The sequence below is a fragment of the Typopeltis vanoorti genome, chromosome 4 (genome assembly GCF_054136105.1).
Source record: "Typopeltis vanoorti isolate ZY-2024b chromosome 4, IOZ_Tvanoo_1.0, whole genome shotgun sequence".
Classification (NCBI taxonomy): Eukaryota; Metazoa; Arthropoda; class Arachnida; order Uropygi; family Thelyphonidae; genus Typopeltis; species Typopeltis vanoorti.
In genome coordinates, this window is record NC_143552.1 from 119,167,387 (window position 1) to 119,187,635 (window position 20,249).

A 20,249-nucleotide genomic window follows, 5' to 3' on the forward strand; every position below is an offset into this window, starting at 1 on the left:
ATTGTAATAGAAGAAAATACATGAATACTAATTTCCCACTTCCTAAATTAATTGTGGAAAGTGTCGTTTGATTATTACAATGTTAATCATACAAGTCCTATCGTCATGGGATTTGAGAGCTGGAACCGTCCTAACTATTCGCAACCTGCGTATCTTTCGTTACCTAAGGGTTGTGGTGAATACAACACCTTTGTCTTTCTAAGTGTTACCCGAGACGCCACACGAATCCGCCAGGTGCTATACTGAGCAGAGCATCTTTACCGCTCCGAAACCGTAATTTCATAGGGGAGGAGGAGGAGAGTGTTACCAACACCGGGGGAACCCGCCCTAGTGGGCTTCCTGTTTCCGGACGTAATTCACTCGTTTCGAAGTTGCCCTGCCGTTTTCTGAAGCGGCGCGCGGGTAAAGTTTGCTTGATGTCCGTCTCCATGATAATTTTGGCAATTTGGATATTGAGACGGTAATTTGTCCTTCCGCTGTTACGTCGTCTTGCTTCAAGGGGTCAGCAGTTAAAGCACTCTTCATTAAATGCACTGACGGGCTGGAGAGATTTCTTATCCAAGAACAATCTGCAGCATAACAGTGAAACGCAGTATTTTTTTTTTCATCTCTCTCTGTGTGTGTGTGTGTGTCCTTTTCATTTTTTGTTTTTTTCTCTGTGTGTGTGTGTGTGTGTCCTTTTCATTTTTTGTTTTCTTCTCTCTCTCTCTCTCTCTCTTCAATTCTACTATTACAGAGAGGTATTTTACGTTTCTTTGAGAGAAGTCTTCAATAGTCAAACAGGATTTATGCTATTAAATTAACAACGAAAGCTATGATTTGAAAATGGTTGATATTTTTAACTTTCTGCCTTTTACTTGTTGATATATGTTTAGATTTTATTTCTTTTTAGAAAAAAAGGGTAAATTTTAAATTGATTAAGATTTTAAAAATATAATATAATAGCTTGGAAAGAAACTTTTCTAATAGCAAAAGATCTAATACACCTTTTCTTTTCTCTATGCATTTAATTATAATAAAAATATTTATTGGGAGGCAGTTAAAGGTCGGTTGGAGAGGTTGGAATGATGTTGGAGAGTTAATCGACCGTGAGATGCGGTAATTAATACCCTTGGAGGGTAATGGATGGCAGTGCTGTAGCCAATGAAGTTCTAACTGAGGTTTGGCTATTGCTGTTACCCTCCTGCCATGATCAGAGCTTTAACTTTAATAGCTCAGTAACACCTTATCCCTACACTGTCCTATACAGATAACGGGGAAGATGAAAAGCATTCTTGCTTCGCCCCTTTAAGCCAGTCCTTATCCTTATAAGGACTATTAAAAAAAAAAGGCAGTTAAATGCTGGTTTTCCAAACGTGATTGGAAGTCTTATAAAATGTGATCCGGTGATGTATCTATATCTTTTATCTAAATCTAAAAGTGTTCACATAAAATGTGATCCGGCAATGTATGTATGTATGTATATCGTTTATCTAAATCTAAAAGTGTTCACACAATAAACGCATGATACTGCGATTACATAAAGAACTCTTAGCGCTACTAGCACTTGGATCTCGAGATCTGCTAACATTGAATAGAAACGAAATTTTACGGTCAAGTATTCTTCTCACTACCACTAGATACGTTTTCAGTTACCATGCCAACTGTCATTTCATTGTTCGAAACTGCGCATGATTTCTAGAGGCACGCTGCTTGTTAGTTGTAGTTTAAATACCGAGAACTTATAAAAGCCTGTTTGGCACTCTCATCGTCTAAAATTGTACGGTTCCTGTTTTATACAGATTTCAAGCATTTGCACAGATCGACAGAATATTTCATCCACTGACCAGAATCAGGGATCATTAATTTGTAGTCCCTGCCGGAATGCAACTTGAGTTGGGAAGGGAAGAGAGCTTGCTCAAGTGGCATTCCGACCCCTGTCCCCCATAGGTTTGCAAATGGACAGCCCTGGGTTAAGTAATGAATGCGTATAACTTTGAACGCTTATGGGGGATGAAGTTTGATGACTTGAGGAGGCATGGGAGTAGTGCATTTGCTACAGCCTTAAGGGCAGACGACAGAATATGCCGTCCTCTTCTGCTTCGTCGCCTGCTCCAAAGATAATGACAGTGCGCGTATTTCCAAGCTGCTGCAGCACTGTAATCTCCCCCCTGTGATTGCGTGGACTCCTTCTTTATTATCAAGGCTGGTGGGGGATGTCGACTCGGCGATTGAGAGCCGTAAAGGTTGAAGCACAACGGAGGGGTTGTCAACGTCCTTGCCGTAATCGTCGCTGTTGGTCCGTGGTGGATCCCATGTCAAAGGACACTGATCCGTAACATTAATGTGCATGGGTGAGGAGGAGAACCACCAAGAGGAAGGAGGGGAGGCGGAGAATTGAGAAAGCAGAACGGGGGGGGGAGAAATAGAGACGCAGGTGTGTGTGAAAGCATGTAAATCCCGTAGAATGTCTCCAAATACGCGCGCGCACACACACACACACACATTTCTTAGTTCTTTATTTTCTTTATCGTTCTATCTCTGTTTTCATTTCTGTCTTTTCTCTCTAGTTTTTCACCTATTTCCTTTTGTTCTTTCTTTATCTCCACCTCTATATTTCTTTTTACTTTCTTTTACTTATATAATCCGAAAACCCTTCTCTGGAGACCAAGCGTGGATTTTTTATTATTTTTTTTACAAACCATTTCAGTAGCCGTAAAATAGTCAAGACAATATCAATCAAGGATGTTTAAACTTCACAACTATAGTATTTATTAATGAGTCATTATCGCATCTTTTCAAGAAGCACTGGCATCTTCGGACTTAAGCATTCAACTTTAGACCACCTTGACTCGATTTACATTGTTGTTTTATCTATGAATGCTAAGGTAATCCAAAGGTTATTTAACAGTAATAAAATCACAAGCGAAACAGACATTTATAGGCTTCTATTACCAACTCACCCACCCCCCGCACCTCTATCTTTAATGGGAGAACATTACAGGGTCGTATGTTAAATTGTCCGGAAAGGGCATGACTTCGTTCATTGTGATTGTCATCAACCAGTGGCCTCCAGTTAGTTGACACAAATCGCAGCAATTTAGAGTTCACGAGATTGGAATACTTGCTACTAGTGAATGTTATGACGTCTTAACCAGAATGATCTTGAAAGTATGATGATCTGTTAATTGTACTTTGTATTTAAGTACCATTCGATTTATACAAAGATAATTGACAATATTGAAGTTTGACGTATCGGGTATTTGAGTTTAATTTCAATTAATATTTATATTTAAAAAAAGCCTAATTTTGGCATCTGTATATGTTGTTCGTTGTTTTTCTTACTAAGTATTATCAATGACACGTTGTTAAAGAAAGTCAGGAATAGTTTACAGCAAAAGGTGCTCAAATTATTATGGTAAGGTTCTGTATAATAACGGTTTCTCCTCTCTCTACTTCGTTTTCCCTACCCTATCCTATAGCTTGTTATATTCGTGTAACTGCTTTTCACCCCTTGATTGATAGTTAATCTTGTTGCTACGCATGCGTCAAAGGAATGCAATCCAAGTATTATAAGATTGCCCTTTCACTTCTGATACACTGTAGCTTTGAAGAAGTTCTATGAGTGGGATGGAAACAGATTAAATAACTACATCAACGTGACCTGTTGGAGTTAAGATATTGTCACGCGCAAGTTTAATGAAGCCTAAGACGATAAGAAAAGTCGTAATTCGGTAACGAGAGAGAGAGAGATAGTGAGAAATTTAGTTTAAATCGAGTAAGCATAAAATGTCGTTATTGGAGAGAATGGAATCTTTGCCTTTGGTCGCTCTTTTTTTTTTTTTTTTTCACGAGACGCTGTTTCAGCACACAACATTTCCTCCTCCTAAAAGTCACAACATACACACCATTTTTAGTCACCCTACTTTGCTTCTTCTTTCGTTTTTTATTCTTCTCTCTCTCTCTCTATCTATCATTCCCATGTCTTATTGTTTAATCTGCTGTTTTTTCTCTCGTGTTTCCTTCTTCATATACCCTCTCTCTCTCTCTCTCTCTCTCTCTCTCTATATATATATATATATATATATATATATATATATATATAGAGAGAGAGAGAGAGAGAGAGAGAGAGAATAATAATTTCAATAATCCCGTATCGCATAAGAATTGAATTCTCCGTCTATCGCTTGCAAGCCTATTGATGACATTTTCAATAAATTTCTTCTTTACCGCTTCCTCTTCTAGTAATTTTTTGTTTAAATTTGTTTCACTATAAATTTACAATTCGCATTTAACCCAATGACTCACTGGACACAGAGGGCAAACGAACTGGTCGCTGTTCACAACAGTAATGAACATTTTTTTCACAAATCAGTAAAGGATGAACCAAAAACACGTTTTATTGCTGCAAATAGATGAAACACGTGTTCTATGGTTACCACACAGAGGGCCGAAACCGGCCAACCCGTAATAAAATTTTAAGACAGACAAAGCGTCCCATGGTCGAGGGTGTAAGGTTACATATCTCAATCACTTTTACGATTATAATTTGTGGAATTTTTTACTCGATCTCAGGGGGCAAGTGCCTCGTTTGTCCCCCTCTGCGGACCCCCCCATATATATATAATACACTCTCTTTCTCTCTCTATTCCCTTGATTTCTCTCTTTATTTTCCTTCCCCATACTTTTTTCTTTTGCTTTTCTCATCAGCCAGTCAGAGCGTTCTTTCATCCTTTCCCTTTTCGTGTTTCGGAGAAAGATTATGTGAATATTCCTCACTCCCTCACTCATTCTTTCTCCCACTCTCTGTATCTCCATCTTCTATTGTAATTCTTTCTTTCCTCTATCTCTTTCTGTCCATCTTTTATCATAATGCCTTCCTTTCACTTTCGCTCTCTCCATCTCACAATCCCTTGTTTTGTTCTTTCTTTCTTTCCCCCATCTCTCTCTCTCTCTGTCTTCTGTCACAGTGCCTTTCTATCACTTTCCCTCTCCCGATCTCTCCGTCTTTTGTCACGGTATTTTTGTCTTATTCTTTTTTCTTTCTTCCTCTCTCTCTCTCTCTCTCTCTCTCTCTCTCTCTCTCCTGTTGTGCTACCACCCTTCGATTCACTATTTCATTTCCTTAGCTCCGAGGGGGATTCTTCTTGTAATACACAAAATGTTTTCCACTTTACGAGTTTACGTGTTATTCGATGCTAATTAATCCAGAGACAACACGAAGTAATTAGCCCTCTCGGAAAAGCGCGTGCTGTATTTATAGCAATTTAATCCGTCGAGAAACTAAATATCGAACTTTTGAAAACCGTTCGTTGTTCTGAATGGAGAATTAAGACAGAAATGATTGCAACATCACTAATGCTATTCGAGATAGGCCTTACGTCGTGGGAAGAAAATCACAGAGTGATTCAGTAGAGCAACATCAGCATACTTAAGTACAATATAATGGCAACACTGGTAATGAACACTAAGTAAGGATAATCGGTATATTTTCAAGCCAGCTTCAACGATGAATGGCGAATAAGTTTCACAATATTATTAAATAGCAATTCGTTATGGAAGAGGAGTTTGATCTCTCTCTTTCTGTCTTCTGATAATATTGTGCCATGTATAAACAGCTGTGTGATAAGATTCGTCATAGATTGAATTTCCAATGTTAGTTATAATCATCGAAAAATTATCAACAATTTTAACTTATTAGTATTAGTACTATGAATAAGCTTAGTTAGTTATTCACAGTTGATATCAGTGACGCTGTATGATCACTTCCGTATCATAGAATTTTTAGAGGTGAAGAATGGGTAGGGTCGCAGATGTTCTTTCCACAGAGGGTTAGTTAGACAATCATAAACATCTATACCCATAGGGAATTTGAATCTGGAGCCTATTGGCTGGAGAGGGGATATTCTACATACTCGGCCAACCGGGCTGCAGTGAATAAGGTAAGAATTAGATAACTGGGGGAGTGAAAGTCACTTCAGGCCTTCAGTAAGCAAGAAGGTAATCTCATGTTGGAAAATTAAATTCTTGTACCACCTAAAAAATCACCAATGAAACTGGCCTGTCCCAAGTCAAAGCTTGGGACGGGTCATTAAAATGCTGTATAGAAGCATTTTAATAAGCCATTATTATTCATTTATTTTCCAAAAAAGGGGGATATCTAAAGCAGGGTTTCCCAAACTTCTTGCTAAAGTGGAGCCCTAAAGCAAGCAAGATTTCTTCTAAAGCTTTGATTGCTTCTAGGACTTTAACTTAACAACAACTTTAGGACTGTCGATTTTTATTATTCATTTATATTCTGGAAATATTCATTGATGAACTTTCTCTACTCATTTTGAAGAGTGGCTGAGTTTATCAGATGTTAGCTGTTTTAAGAGTTATTCTCTTAAAACAAATAACCTGCATTAGAAATACTCCTCAATCGCAAAATATTGGATTTGATTCTGTTAGTAATACAGATGAATTAATAAGGAATTAGTCTTAACGAAGAATTTTTAAGCAAAATTATTATTTATACTTATAATGTCGTACAAAGACACGGGAACTAAAAGTTCAGTATCACGACACTCTGAGTTTAGATTCTACGTCATATTTATAGACACGCAATTTCATTGTGTGCTTACGATAGCTTTACAAAACTAACAATTATTGACTGTATTGTATTTATCTTTTCAGTAACAACTACGTATTCAGAAATATCCTAGAAAAGGAAGCTACGCTCCAATTTCTGTTAGATTTTTAAAAGAACGAGCCCAGTAAGCATTGTGTTGTGTATCCGCTAGAGCCTTTCCTGCAACTCTGAATGAGAAAGCCTATTCATTGATCGTTATTATAAACTAATTGCCTTCATTGCTTTATAATTAACTACCAGTTGATTAGTAAAGCTACCTTTCAGAATGAGAATTCTTAATTTTAACGCATGCTCATCGAGCTGTTCGCAACATAAAAATAATTTGAAATAAAGCGTTTAACTTGATATCTCCAAAATCTCTTGACTGTGGCGATAATAGTGCTTTTATCTCTGAGTATTGTTATGAAATCAGAACTGCTTCTTCATATATTGTATATTAAAAAAAACCCTTAGTTTTTATATGAGATATGAAACTTCGTTTCATCATATCTCATATAAAAACTAAGATACATTACCAGCAGGTGAGAAGTAGTGTCTTGAGTTTGCTGAGGAGGCTTCTGTTGAGTAAGATGTAGATCGGGCAGCTGAGGTCGCTGTTAGGAATAACAAGTCTGGTTTGAATGGCTGTAGATGACAGTAGACGTCATTTAAATTTCCGTTATGACTATTAATGTTAGCGAAGTGCAATTTAGCAAAAATGTAGTCCCCTTTTGGGAGATTTTTGTAATTTTTGAATATGCTGCCTTTTAATTGTTGGTCTGGAAGGAGAGCTTAATAAGGGATGTGTAATGTAATGGGAGGCAAACGACTTTCAGACATCATACTGATGGCATGCAGGGGGAAACTAACTAGTCAAGAAGCCTTAGTTTTTCCTTGTACTGTTTAGCAGCAGGTCTGCCAAACTTTTACCTGTACTCTTACATGGGGAAGATTCTGGGTTCCTACAGTGTACTAGCATATCCAGAAAGGCTTCACTGGCACTACATATGAGATGTGATCCTCCGTAGCTCAGTCGTTATAGACGAAGCCCTTTGGTCGGAAAGACCTAGGTTCGATTTCCGTCCAACACATGAGGAACCTTTATCTGGTCTCTTTCGACTAAAAGGTGAGTTAGTCGGTCTTACTCGGAGGTAGAGGTTATGTAAAGGAAATCTGTTTTATATCAATGAGGGAAAACTCAGATCTAACTTACCGCTACTAACTTAAAAATAAATAAAATAATTCGAGATTTATCAATCAGATAAATCTCGAATTATTTTCATTTGTATTTGCGTCTTTCTTTATAATCATAAAACACGTTTTTAACATGTTTTAAGACGATTATTATACAGATTATATATTACTAACTTTCTGCATACTTAAAAAGCATTGGAATCATGTGCGATAATTGCTCATAATTATAACATTTGTAAGAATCAAATAAGTGTTTAATAATTAAAATAACGATTTGAATAAGCATTTATATCTGTTACGTGAGCTAAAATTTTCCCTGCTTGACTCAAAGTGGTTCTTGACCTAGGCTTCGCACTAATCATCCCATTTGTATAGCAACGTTGTACAATTCTACTAGGAATGGCATTTTTCGGGTACAACACAGCGATTTATTACTTCAAACTTCCAAAGCCCTTTTAATTATACTTTTCAGGACTCTTTATTAATTATACTTGCATCCCGTATCATTATTCTTAAAATTTGCATTTCTTCGTGATTAGGAGGTAGGGGAATTAATAATTAGCTGCCATCATATTTTTCATTTAACTCTTTTATTTTAGCAACTTTATTTCGCATCTTTGAATTTTACTTTCTAGAAAACTTTTAGCAAATGCTGAAGTTATTCTAGCTTCGATAACCTAATATTATCAAGAAACTTTTCCGTACAGTGAAATTCTAAAGTGCAAAATCTAGATGTTGATATCTACTCTATATTATAAAATGATAAGCTGAAATTGTAAACGGATGTGACGTCAGCTTGAAACATTTTTTTTTGTAACGTTTTTATGTAGCGTTTTTGTGTAACGTTTTTGTCAAGTTATTTGAAACTCAGGGGTTACTCTGAGTGTCGAGTCTTCAAAATTCGAGTCATCGGAATTCAAGGAGAACAGGTCTACCAGTCCGGAATACGGGGAGTTGGGCGCTGTAGGCGCCAGGGGGGGGGGGAAGGATCCCCCTTTTTGAAGACTCGACACTCAGGGGCTATCCTGAGTGTCGAGTATTCAAAATTCGAGTCATCAGAATTCAAGGAGAATCGGCCTACTAGTCCGGAACACGGGGGGCGCCATAGGCGTCAGGGTGCGGATCCCCCTAGTATAAAATAAAACAAAGCAAAATGTTGATGATCGCTGATGCATCATGGGTATATGAAATATTAGAATAAAATGTAACAATTTTTTTATCCTATGTTCATAAGTATTATTATCTTTAATAGAAAAAGGTATTTATTTATTTATATATAATAAAATAATTTATTGTATATATTAATTATTAATTGAAGGTAAATTATTAAATAATTATATATATTTATTAAATCAAATATATGTAATTATTAGTATTTTAAAATAACAATTATATTACATGTATACCACCTGAGTGATTAATATATTGGACTTATGATATGAATAATTCATATCATAAGGCTGATATTCATTTTCTACTATTTAGTGTAATACTAACCTAAACTGACTAGTAATTTTAATATGTTAGTATTGTAGTTACTTTAATTACTAAAACAAACAAATAAATAAATGAAAAAAAAGAGAATCAAATCACTGGTAGGTAGTCATTACATGTTAATGATTTCGCTGAAAAATTTCAAATAAAAAAGCTAAAAATTTTCAAAGATATGTAAAGTATCTTTGAAATTTTACATATTTTTCATATGTAAATATGAAAAATATATAAAATTTGAAATTCTTCCTGTTTTTTAAATATTTTTATTAGATTTAAGAATATTAAAGTCGTCACGTCATTAATGTGTGTTTATATATATAAATATATATATATATATATATAATCTTATGTATAGGGGGTGCTGAAATAGCCCCAGAGTGCCATCCACACCACGCCTGACGCACACGGTGAGGAGTGCCTAGCTGCAGTGAGCCTGCCTTGGTTTTCTATATTATAACAAAATTCAAAATTTCTTTACATATTTTTATTATATGGCTCAGATAGAAAAGAAGAATAACTGTGTGAAGTCATTGGCCTGGTGTGGGAGGCCTACCCATTTGGTGGAATATTGTCTGATCTCTTCCGTCTGTACTTTTGCAGATCTTTGGGTCCAAGGCAGACTTGCAGCTACACACTCAGATCCACATGCGTGAGGCCAAACCATACAAGTGTTCCCAGTGTTCTAAAGCATTTGCCAATTCCTCCTATCTGTCTCAGCATACGAGGATCCATCTAGGCATCAAGCCTTATCGATGCGAGATCTGCCAACGGAAGTTCACCCAATTATCCCATCTACAACAACACATTCGTACTCATACTGGAGATAAGCCATACAAGTGTCGTCATCCCGGTTGTAATAAAGCATTCTCACAACTGTCTAACCTCCAGTCTCATTCGAGGTGCCATCAGACGGATAAACCGTACAAATGCAACAGCTGCTACAAGTGTTTCGTGGATGAGCCAAGTCTTCTGGAACACATACCAAAGCATAAAGAGTCGAAACATCTCAAGACTCACATCTGTCAGTTCTGCGGCAAGTCTTATACTCAAGAGACTTACCTGGCTAAACACATGCAGAAACACGCCGACCGTCTTGAAAAACGAGGTCTATCGGTCCCATCGCTTAGTACAACCACGTCTACAACGTCTTCATCAACGATCGGGAGAGGACAGTCTTCAGAATCCTTCTGGCAGAAAACCGCCTCTTCGGTGTCTACAGACAACTCAGCACTAGGGGACACCACCTCTTCTGTCGCAGCCATGGCAGCGGTGGCCGCCTCTCATCATCTTCATGTGAGGTCCTCCGAGTCCTGCCTGCAATCAAGTTTAGGCGACCACACCAGACTTCATCTGTCTTCTCGGGAATTGGACCATCGTCAACCGCCTGGTAGTTGTGCGAGTAACAGCAATAGCAATAGTGGAAACGGTCGGGATCATAGCGATATGAGTCATCTATCTCCAACCCAGGTCGCATACGATACTCCATCATTGACTGTTTCTAGCAGCAAAACAACATCAGCCTTCACTCCCATCCAATCCGGAATGATCCCAATATCTACTGGTGGTCAGTTATCCATGCCGGGCTCCTCAAGGACTTATTTTCCCTACGAGCCAATCAGTTTTCCAAAAGGACCCCCTCAAGTGTCCTCAATGGATGTTAAACCGCCCCATACATCTTTTCCGAATCAACTGATATCGTTACATCAAATTCGGAACTATGCCTCCATGCCAACTATGTCCGGGGGTGAACATCCAATCACTTTAAAAGACAAAGGTCAACAGTAGTGATAGGGGGGAATTTAAATATAAAAAAAATTGGGGAAATCAATCAATCATGGCGATATCGAAGCCACTGGCATTTTTAACGGTTGTATAAAAGTGAAAAAAGACACTTCACTCATTCAGGAGAGATATACGCAAGAAAAGACAATCTCTTCCTTGTCGTATGGACCTGTCCGTATTCACTGCGGTAAAACAATGGAACATTTTTTTCTTTCTTTCTCTCTCTCTCTCTCTCTCTCTGTTCAACAGTTGCCCGACGCACCAACAGAGAGAGTCTGTGCAATACGTCATACTTCTATAGTGCTACCGGTGAAATTTGCTCACAAAATATGACATTTCGTCGTGTTGCCCAAATGTGATGTGGTCAGTACACACACACACACACACATACATACATACACACACACATAGACATACATGAAAAACAGATTTGTATCAGACTGGAAGCAAAGACCCTTAGAAGCTCAAATCCTGCTCAGCAACGATAGACTTTCATTCGAAGTAGGGAGTTCTATAGAGTTTTTAAATATAATCTTCATCTGTAATGTTTTTTTTTTGTTTGTTTGTTTCATATGGTTCATAGATAATTTTCATTGAAAATGTGGTTCATACTGAGATGTAATATACAGCACTTCTCCGAGGGTAAAAGACTGAACTACAATATAATCCCTAGGAATCACACATATTCCTCTCTTTAAGTGAGCTTGTGCGCATGTGTGATACACTTGAAGACTGATTCTTATCCAGTCATGGCAGTTTTTAATTATTAAAGAAACTATTAATTTAAATAAAATAACTTATAAATTTTAAAATTTAGTGGAAAAATGTAATAAATTTTACATAATTAACGTTTTATTAATTTTACTGCATATTAAATTTTAAACACCATACTTTTTTAAAAATAAATAAACTAGAAGTTCACAGCTATTAAAACTGACAACTTACTGGTGGTCATTAAAACTAACAAAAGTAAATTCCTTAATCTCAGACTGTGTTATTTTGTTTGATGAAGTCCTAGTAACTTGAATCATGCATGGACACATGCTCGCTGTTTCTTCCTGGTGTGGAGTTGTATACGAAGTTAAATCCCTGGTGCTAAAATTTGTATAAATGATTAATTTGCATTATCTTTCTTAAAATAACCTTGAAAAAAATTATCATTCAGCATATTCATGCAACCATATGTGGAGGCACTTGAAATTGTGAAAAAAAAAAAGTACAAAGGTGTTTTTATTTTAAGTTCAAACTATCATGGGTATGTAAATACAGATTATTCAGGGTCCATACCATTACTGTTTTTGTCTCCATAGTAACCACCACCTAACTCGTTTGTACAGAGAAATGGACATCATTGTTCGCCATTTTTAAATTTACATTTCATAAAACAGAATATGAAAGTGTATTGGGCTTGTGTGTTAATATTATCAAGTGCCTCTATTGTTTCGATTTTATTTTTCGCCATTTATTGCATATGTATTGTTATGAATAGATCGAAAAAAAAAAATAACTTGTGTTAAGTAGCCGAATTTTCTTTGATAGTTTTAAAATCTCGTTTGAAAGATGATATATAGTAATCTCACCCGGTTCCATGTGTTAGAAACAGTCACTGCCCTAGAATAATGCTGTTTTAGTCATAATTACATTAGTCCTTTTCCCCTCTATATCTCACTTGCCTTTTATAGAAGATATCGACATTGTTTTTATTGCATTGTTATATATATTCATGTCAGTAAGTACCATATGCTTAGAGAATGTCACACAGAATCATAACGTTCATATATATATAAATATATATATTATCATTTTGTTTAACCGACCATTTGCCAATGTTTATATATAAATATATATATAATAGTTTCTATACTAGTGTTTTACCACAAAAAAAACAGTGTTATTAAACTGTACGCATAATGATAATGCACAAATTTATTATTTGACATTTGCTTTACTGTCGCGCAGATTCAACCCTTTCTTCCATCAGCCCTTTTATTTGATTTTTTTTTTTTTTTTTTTGTGTGTGTGTTCCTATTTAGTTAATGGCTTGAAGATATACATAACTGCACCCGAGTGCACAGGAATAGTCTGAGTCTAAATGTGTTTTTCCAGAACTGAATATCCAAAATATATTTTTTAAAAAATATTAGGGCGTTTATACAGGGTAAGTATTTACAAGTCCCCTTATGTTTTGGTTTCGGTTTGGAAAAACACAATAGAGTGAATAAGGAAAAACGAATGCTAGGCCTATACAGTGTTCATGCACTGTCTAAACATTGAGATATTGGATGTCCGGTTAAGGGGTATATGTGAGAAAAGGCATTAAATGCCACACACGTCTGCGTCTCAAATTGTAAATACTAACGCGTAAACTTGGCTTTATACATGTGGATGTATGTTGGGAAGGGAAGAGGGGATTTTTGTATGTATGCGCGCGTGTGTGTGTGTGTGTGTGCGCGCGCGCGCGTGCGGATTGGATCTAGATGTCTGTATCATTTTTGCTCTATTGCAAATGTTTCTCTTTTTTCCCCCCCTCTTAGTGTACACATTTGTGTATGAAGCGTGTCTCATTTGTGCCTTTATATATTTCCATAGTAAATAAAAGGGACAAATGAGAGTTATATTTTGTTATGAAGTCAGTGACCCACAAAAACCTCAGATTTCGCAACACTTCCTTCAGTGAAAATAATAAGTAACTCAGTGGTTTAAAAGAGACTGGGCTTCGTAGAAAATATTAAATGCGGATAAAATATCTCTATTTTCAACCAAATAGTCAAACTATGCTTGCACTATTTAAAAAATAATAATAATAACAAAAAAAAAATCCCGAAGTTTTTTGAAAGTGATAGAGAGCTCTCTTACCTAGGTTTGCTATTGGTAACGAAAAACTTTAACTGAATAATTCCAAGACTGCATTTTTATATTTTTGTGACCGTGTTTTAGGCCCTCGCCAGTCGAAAACGAACATGTGATCTACTTCAGTGTTTCGTAAACTTTTTGAGACTGCGAAACTCCCAATGAAAATTTTCGTAAAAATTTATCGGAAAGGAATCATGACAATGAACAGTTACTCGCAAAAAATATTTTAATCAAGAAAATATATGATACGCAATATTATACATAATAAAGTAAGATAAATGTTCTAGAAATAAGTTAATTTAATAGAAAAATTAGCATTTTTTCCATTCGCTGAAGATTATTTTCAGAAACTACATCTAATACAAATTATAAACATCGAAACCATATTTTTGGGTTAATGAAACCCTAAAAATGCACTAATAAAGGATAATTCTTTAGTATGGTGTCTTTCAAGCAGTGCAATATTGAGTAAACTAAGCAAAAAGTAGAGTAAACACCGTATACCTTCATAGGCTATCGCTTTCAAAACTTTTTTTGTGCTTAGTGGGAATGATTGCTTGCTTGACTGAGAAGAAATTTGGCTATTTTATCCGTTTTTTTTTAATTTAAAAAAACCTTTCATTCGCTGATAATGCTTGATCCAAAACAGAATAAATATTGCTTATGTTTCCATTTTCTTTCGTTTTCTGCAGGTTAATTAAAAAATTCTTTAGAACAATTAAAGATATCTTTCATCTTGATACCATTTCTGGGCGGTGTGTGTGTGTGTGTGTGTGTGTGTGTTGTTGTCTCGGAGAAGGGTTTGTTCAGATTTCTTAGGTTGAGGTGGTTGTGCCTTTGGTTCATTTTGGTTAACTTTGAAAGCTGTCCCTCTCTCTCTCTCTCTCTCTCTCAGATTTTTTTTACTGCTTAGAACTAGCAAGTTTTCTGTAAAATTGATGTATTATCTTGAAGACTGAAGACAGATTATTAATCCCATGTGATCAGACATTATTGTAAATGATTTTGATGATCTATAGTTTTATGAACGTTATGAACTTTCATTCGTCGTTATGAACTTCGTGGCAATGCTAATCTCTTCCTCATATTTTCATTATAATTGGCGCAATGTAATGTTTCCTAGCTATTTTTCGTATAAGAAATACACTTTTATACGCAGAATTTTCTCCGGATGTGTGTATACGTAAACGGTTGATTAATGAAGAAACTCACACCAATGATTGAATCGCTGTCATAAGATTTAGCCATGTGATAATCTTTTACGCAAATGGATTATATGTAGTGGCATGATTAAAATAAGTATGAGAAAAAACTTATATGTAAGGAGAGTCCAACACCATCAAACTTGCAATTGTGGGTTCATGCTTTACCAGTCAGTATCAACAATCTTAAAGCTTTAAAGCAAGCTCTAGTAATAATGTAGTGTTAGCGGTTACAAACCACGTTGTTAATTTGCTCATATGTTATACCTTTATTTGTAAATACCGCCAAAGATTTAGGAGAAAAGTGTTCGTTGTTGATAACCACCAATTATAGACTTACAAACAAAAACATCTTGATGATATAATTTCTCTCTCTCTCTCTCTCTCTCTCTCTCGTGTTTTTTTATTAATATCCTTATCATCATTTCCTGCTGTTAAAATTTTGTAGCCGTAAGCATATTGATTATTGGATTGGGCCAGATTTAGAATTTATATATGCAGATTTTCAGTCTAAGAAAAACATTCTAATTCTTTGTTGAATCCAGCTGGGGATGAACTGAAGAAAGAGGATGAGGGAATTGCTTCAAATTTGGATCGATCCATTCTAGAATCCAGATCTTTTATAAATTAAGTATTAAGTGCCTAAGGCACTCTTTGATGCTAGTTCTTAACAATCAGACTTTCTCCCAACTAGTAAAGTCTTAAGAACTAAATGCAAGAATCGTTTATAAGGGCTTTTCAACCAAAGGCCAGCTAGCCAATCTCGTATTGAGCATGACAGTTTCCGAAAACTTGGGGTTTTTACTCCCCTTCCCTATAGCTTTCTAAATTCTGCATAAAACATGGAAACTTTTGGCACATCACATATTTTAAATAAAGGCCAGTCATTTATTATGTTACCAAAATATGATGAAGAACAGTAGCAGTATTGTTGAGTTTTGAACCAATAGAAATCTGTTGTGTATGTTATATGACATAGCCATAAAAAATGTTTAGAAACTAAAAATAAATAGTGATTTGAGAAGGTGGCTTAATTAATCATAATAAGGGTAATTAAAATTACAGGTATTATTAATATTACGCTTTCTTAATAATAATGTATTTGGTCTGGAACATCAAATATATTACATAGTGGCCAGCAGGGATTCAGTTCCAGTCCAAGTTGATCGATCTCAGGAAATTTTCCTCGGGGTACTCCAGTTTTTTTTTTCTTTTTTTTTTTTGTTGTTGTTGTTCACAAAGGAGAAAATGCACATTTACAATTTTGTGTACTTAGCGATAATGTTCTCTTTTTTTGCATTAAAGAGTTAATGATATAAAAAATAACTTGTAAAACGTTAAGAATTCTACTACCGTGTTCTCATCTCAAAGCGTTCCACAGCAATTAATTCGTTGTAAAATCTTCTACAAATGTATTAGCTTTACAACGGATATACAGACTGGAGAATGATATCGAATTGAGTAAAACAGATAAGTACATTTTAAGCTCTCTAGTATAACAGTCTGCTGATTACCCCCGGAGATAATGATATGAAGAAGTGTCAGAAGATTAAGAAATACGAATATCCCAACTAAACATTTGATATACACTATGTATGCATTCATCGTGCATTTTTTACATTTTCCTCGATCTTTGTTCCCAGACATAGTACTCCAAACAATTCGGATTTGTTTTAATTACTAAATTTAGATCGGATTTTATTTTAATTAATTAATTTAATTTTTTTTAGCGGCTTAGTATAATTGCTCTAGCTTAATGTTACGCTTCAAAAATAAATAAATAAATAAAATCCTCTGGATTTCTTAATTAAAATCTTATTAAAAATCTTTAATCAACCTAAGATCCAATATACCTTATTTTAGATAAGTAAGCTTCAAAGAGCAGTTAAATAGATTGTAGTACTCAGAATTAAACAGAAACTTTCACCTAGAATTATATTTCATAAATATATTAAATAAAATATAAATATACAATACATTAAAGTAATGTTTTTTAATGAAGTAAATCATTTATAATTGAAGTCAAGTTTATACACCAAATATAAAATTTCATAAATTAATTATTTCATTTTATAACCTGATTTTAGCTTAATGTTATAATGTTTCAGTATTTAATTATGATACATATGTCATAATTAAATACTAATTCGTATGTGTTTTAATCGGATTCAATGATTTTTCAGTTTTATTATATTATTTTTTTTCCCGTTTTCATATTTGTTCAAAGTTCCATTTATTTGTTATTTGACTTACCACAGTGTTCTAAACACCTATAGGTAAAAAATACTTCTAATATTACTTCTGATAAGATATATTATATTGTTTGTAACTTTAATATTATTTAGGTTATCTTAAATGATCGAAATTGGCTCTAAAAAAAATTTCTTACAAAATGCACAACCATTTTTTAATTTACAGTCATTATTTTTTCGAAAATATTGTTGCGATTATAGAACAATTAAATTCGATGACTGGTGCATTCTTTGCATTTTATCGTAATGAATATTTCTCCGACAAAATGAAAATTAAACAAATATAAGTTTCAAATATTAATTCTCAATGTTAACTTCACAGATATATCGCACCTAAAAAACTTACTTCTGCGTGATAATTCTAATACTTATGTATTCATAGTTTTTTATTGGATCAAAAGGTTAGTAAAACTGTGAACAAGCGATAGATGCGTGAGAAAGAGAAAATGACTAATAAATATGACAAAAAATAAGTAATAAAATAAATGTAAAGGAAATATTAGTAGGTTTCAGGTTAAAAGAATAACTTCCACAATGATTTTATATGAACTATAAACCATATTTTTTCTAAGGCGTTAAACTCAGTAATCTATTACCGACAAGTAAGAGGTTTCTTGTAAACCTAAGTTATGGTACTTGGGGTAGGGGGTAAACTATCTCGTAATTTCTATATTAATCGACCATGCGTATTCTGATCGATTAGCCTGTTTTGAAGGAGGGGGGGGGGGGAAACCATAGTATAAAACAGCGAACTTGCTTTCATTTGAAACGCCCTTATAAACATTCCTCGCATTTTAAAGAGACTGAATCTCAGAGCAATTTCATAATACGAGAATTAATACCGAAAATATCAAGAAAATTTTTTCAGAAAATAATACCTTATATTTGCCAACCTTGAAACATTTTAAGTTCTGCACTATCCAAAATATTTTACATAACTTATGTTAATACTGACTAAAGAAGTTATCAATAAAAATTACTTCATTTATTCTTCGGATTGTATTTAGTACATTCCTATCCATTTTTATTTATTTATTTTTTTAGAAATCTAGAATGATATTAAAAGGTTTTGTTTCGTCTCCCTCAGCATATATCAGTATTTATTTATAAATATATATTTGCAATATCAAACAGTAATAGTTATAATTCACCCTCATTCTTTTCGTCTATTATTTTTCATTAAAATCTCAGTATTCTGAAATACTCAAAGATATCTTACCTCGAATTGAATAAATGTCACAAAACTCTAATTTCTGATCTTTTGGTTTTCGATTTCAGTTATATTTTTCGTCTGTACCAAGCAACTTGTTTTTCTTTACCATCATGATGTCGTCGGGGAAAAAAATTAATTAATTTTTCGCGATATCCAAAATTATGATTATTATCCATTTGTGATTCGAGGATTTTTTTTTTTTTTTTTTTTTTGCACCTGAATAAAAATACAGAAAAAAAATTACAAACGCAGGTTCTTTTATGATATTAAATACTTGTGTTCTATTATTCTAAAATAAACATTATACTTTAATGAATTTATAAAATTAAAATGAAAAATAAATTAACTAATTTCCAAATTTAATAAAATTCATAAATACACCTTTATTTTATTCGTATACTAATGTTATTTTTAAAGGATCATTATCCATCTAAAGTGGTTGGAAATCGACCGTGAGGTGCAGTGATCAATATACTCTTGGAGGGTAATGGATGGCAATGCTGTAGCCAATGAAGTTCTAACTAAGGCTAGGCTATTGCTGTTACCCTCTTGCCATGATCAGAGCTTTAATAGCTCAATAACACCTCATCCCTACACTGTCCACTACAGATAACAGGGAAGATGAAAAGCATTCTTGCTTCGCCCCTTTAAGCCAGTCTTTATAAGGATCTAAATAAAATTAGAAATAATTGTATTATCAAGGCATTTGTGAAATAACTGGAATTGGCTACCCGAAGTATACAAATCGTCATGAATAAAATTTATTTTTTCTGGTTACAGATTTATTATTTAAATATTACATAAACGTTTGTTGTGGTTTGTATGCACACTTTGAAATGTACAATGGCAGATTAAGTCTGATTATAACCCAAATTCTATTATAAATGTGAATATTTTGAAAATGACTTTCAGAATATTCAAGCAAGATCTTTAATATAATATATAATGTAACAACACAAAAATCATTTTGAAGACGACCTAAAACCGGTGAAAATTTTGCAGAACTGATATCTACATTTGATATAACTTTTTAATGTTCTCACATACATTTTCACTTCTAAAATCACTGTAATGCGTCAAAATTCGTTTCTTTATTATATGCGATGCAGTGGTGATTGAATAAATCCAATAAATATTTTAGTAATTGTTTATTGTAAACATTTACTTAGAAAAATAAATAAATAAAATAAACAGCTCACTTCTTAATGCTATTTATTCGACAGATTGCTTATAGCTAAGAAAATACGTATTTTGTTTTAGGAATACCAAAAACCTGAGAAATATAATTGAAATACAATACTTAGAAAGAAAGTGAGTGACCTCCCCGCATAACCTTTTTTATCGTTTTCCAAATATGGTTCGTGGTTGAGACGAAACTCCTCCTTGTTTCCCTCTCCTCCTTGTTCTTTCTTTTTTCCTTTCTCTTTTTCTTTCTTTCTTCTTAAATCATTTTCCTAAAATATGACAGATAGTAATCGAGTTAAACCCCTTATCAGTCTCTCTTTGTCTCTCCCGCTTTCTCTTCTTCTTCTTTGGAATTATTTTCCAAAATATAACTGTTCGTGAATCAGTAGAAAACTCTTTCTTCGTTTTTTTTTTTCTTTGTTTTGTTTTGAAGTAATATCAGTCAGTGCCATTTCATGTTGTGGTGTTTTACTTTTAACAATTAC

The 20,249-nt window shown here is 34.3% G+C and overlaps 1 protein-coding gene across 1 annotated transcript; it reads left to right on the forward strand.

The window, feature by feature from the left end:
- Nucleotides 1-5,424: 5,424 nt before the first annotated feature.
- On the forward strand, nucleotides 5,425-11,062 carry LOC150107640 (uncharacterized). Its single transcript, XM_090392149.1, has 2 exons — nucleotides 5,425-5,436; nucleotides 9,878-11,062. Exons 1-2 carry the CDS (start codon nucleotides 5,425-5,427, stop codon nucleotides 11,060-11,062), a joined length of 1,197 nt encoding a protein of 398 aa, XP_090248275.1.
- The last annotated feature ends 9,187 nt before the right edge of the window (nucleotides 11,063-20,249 follow it).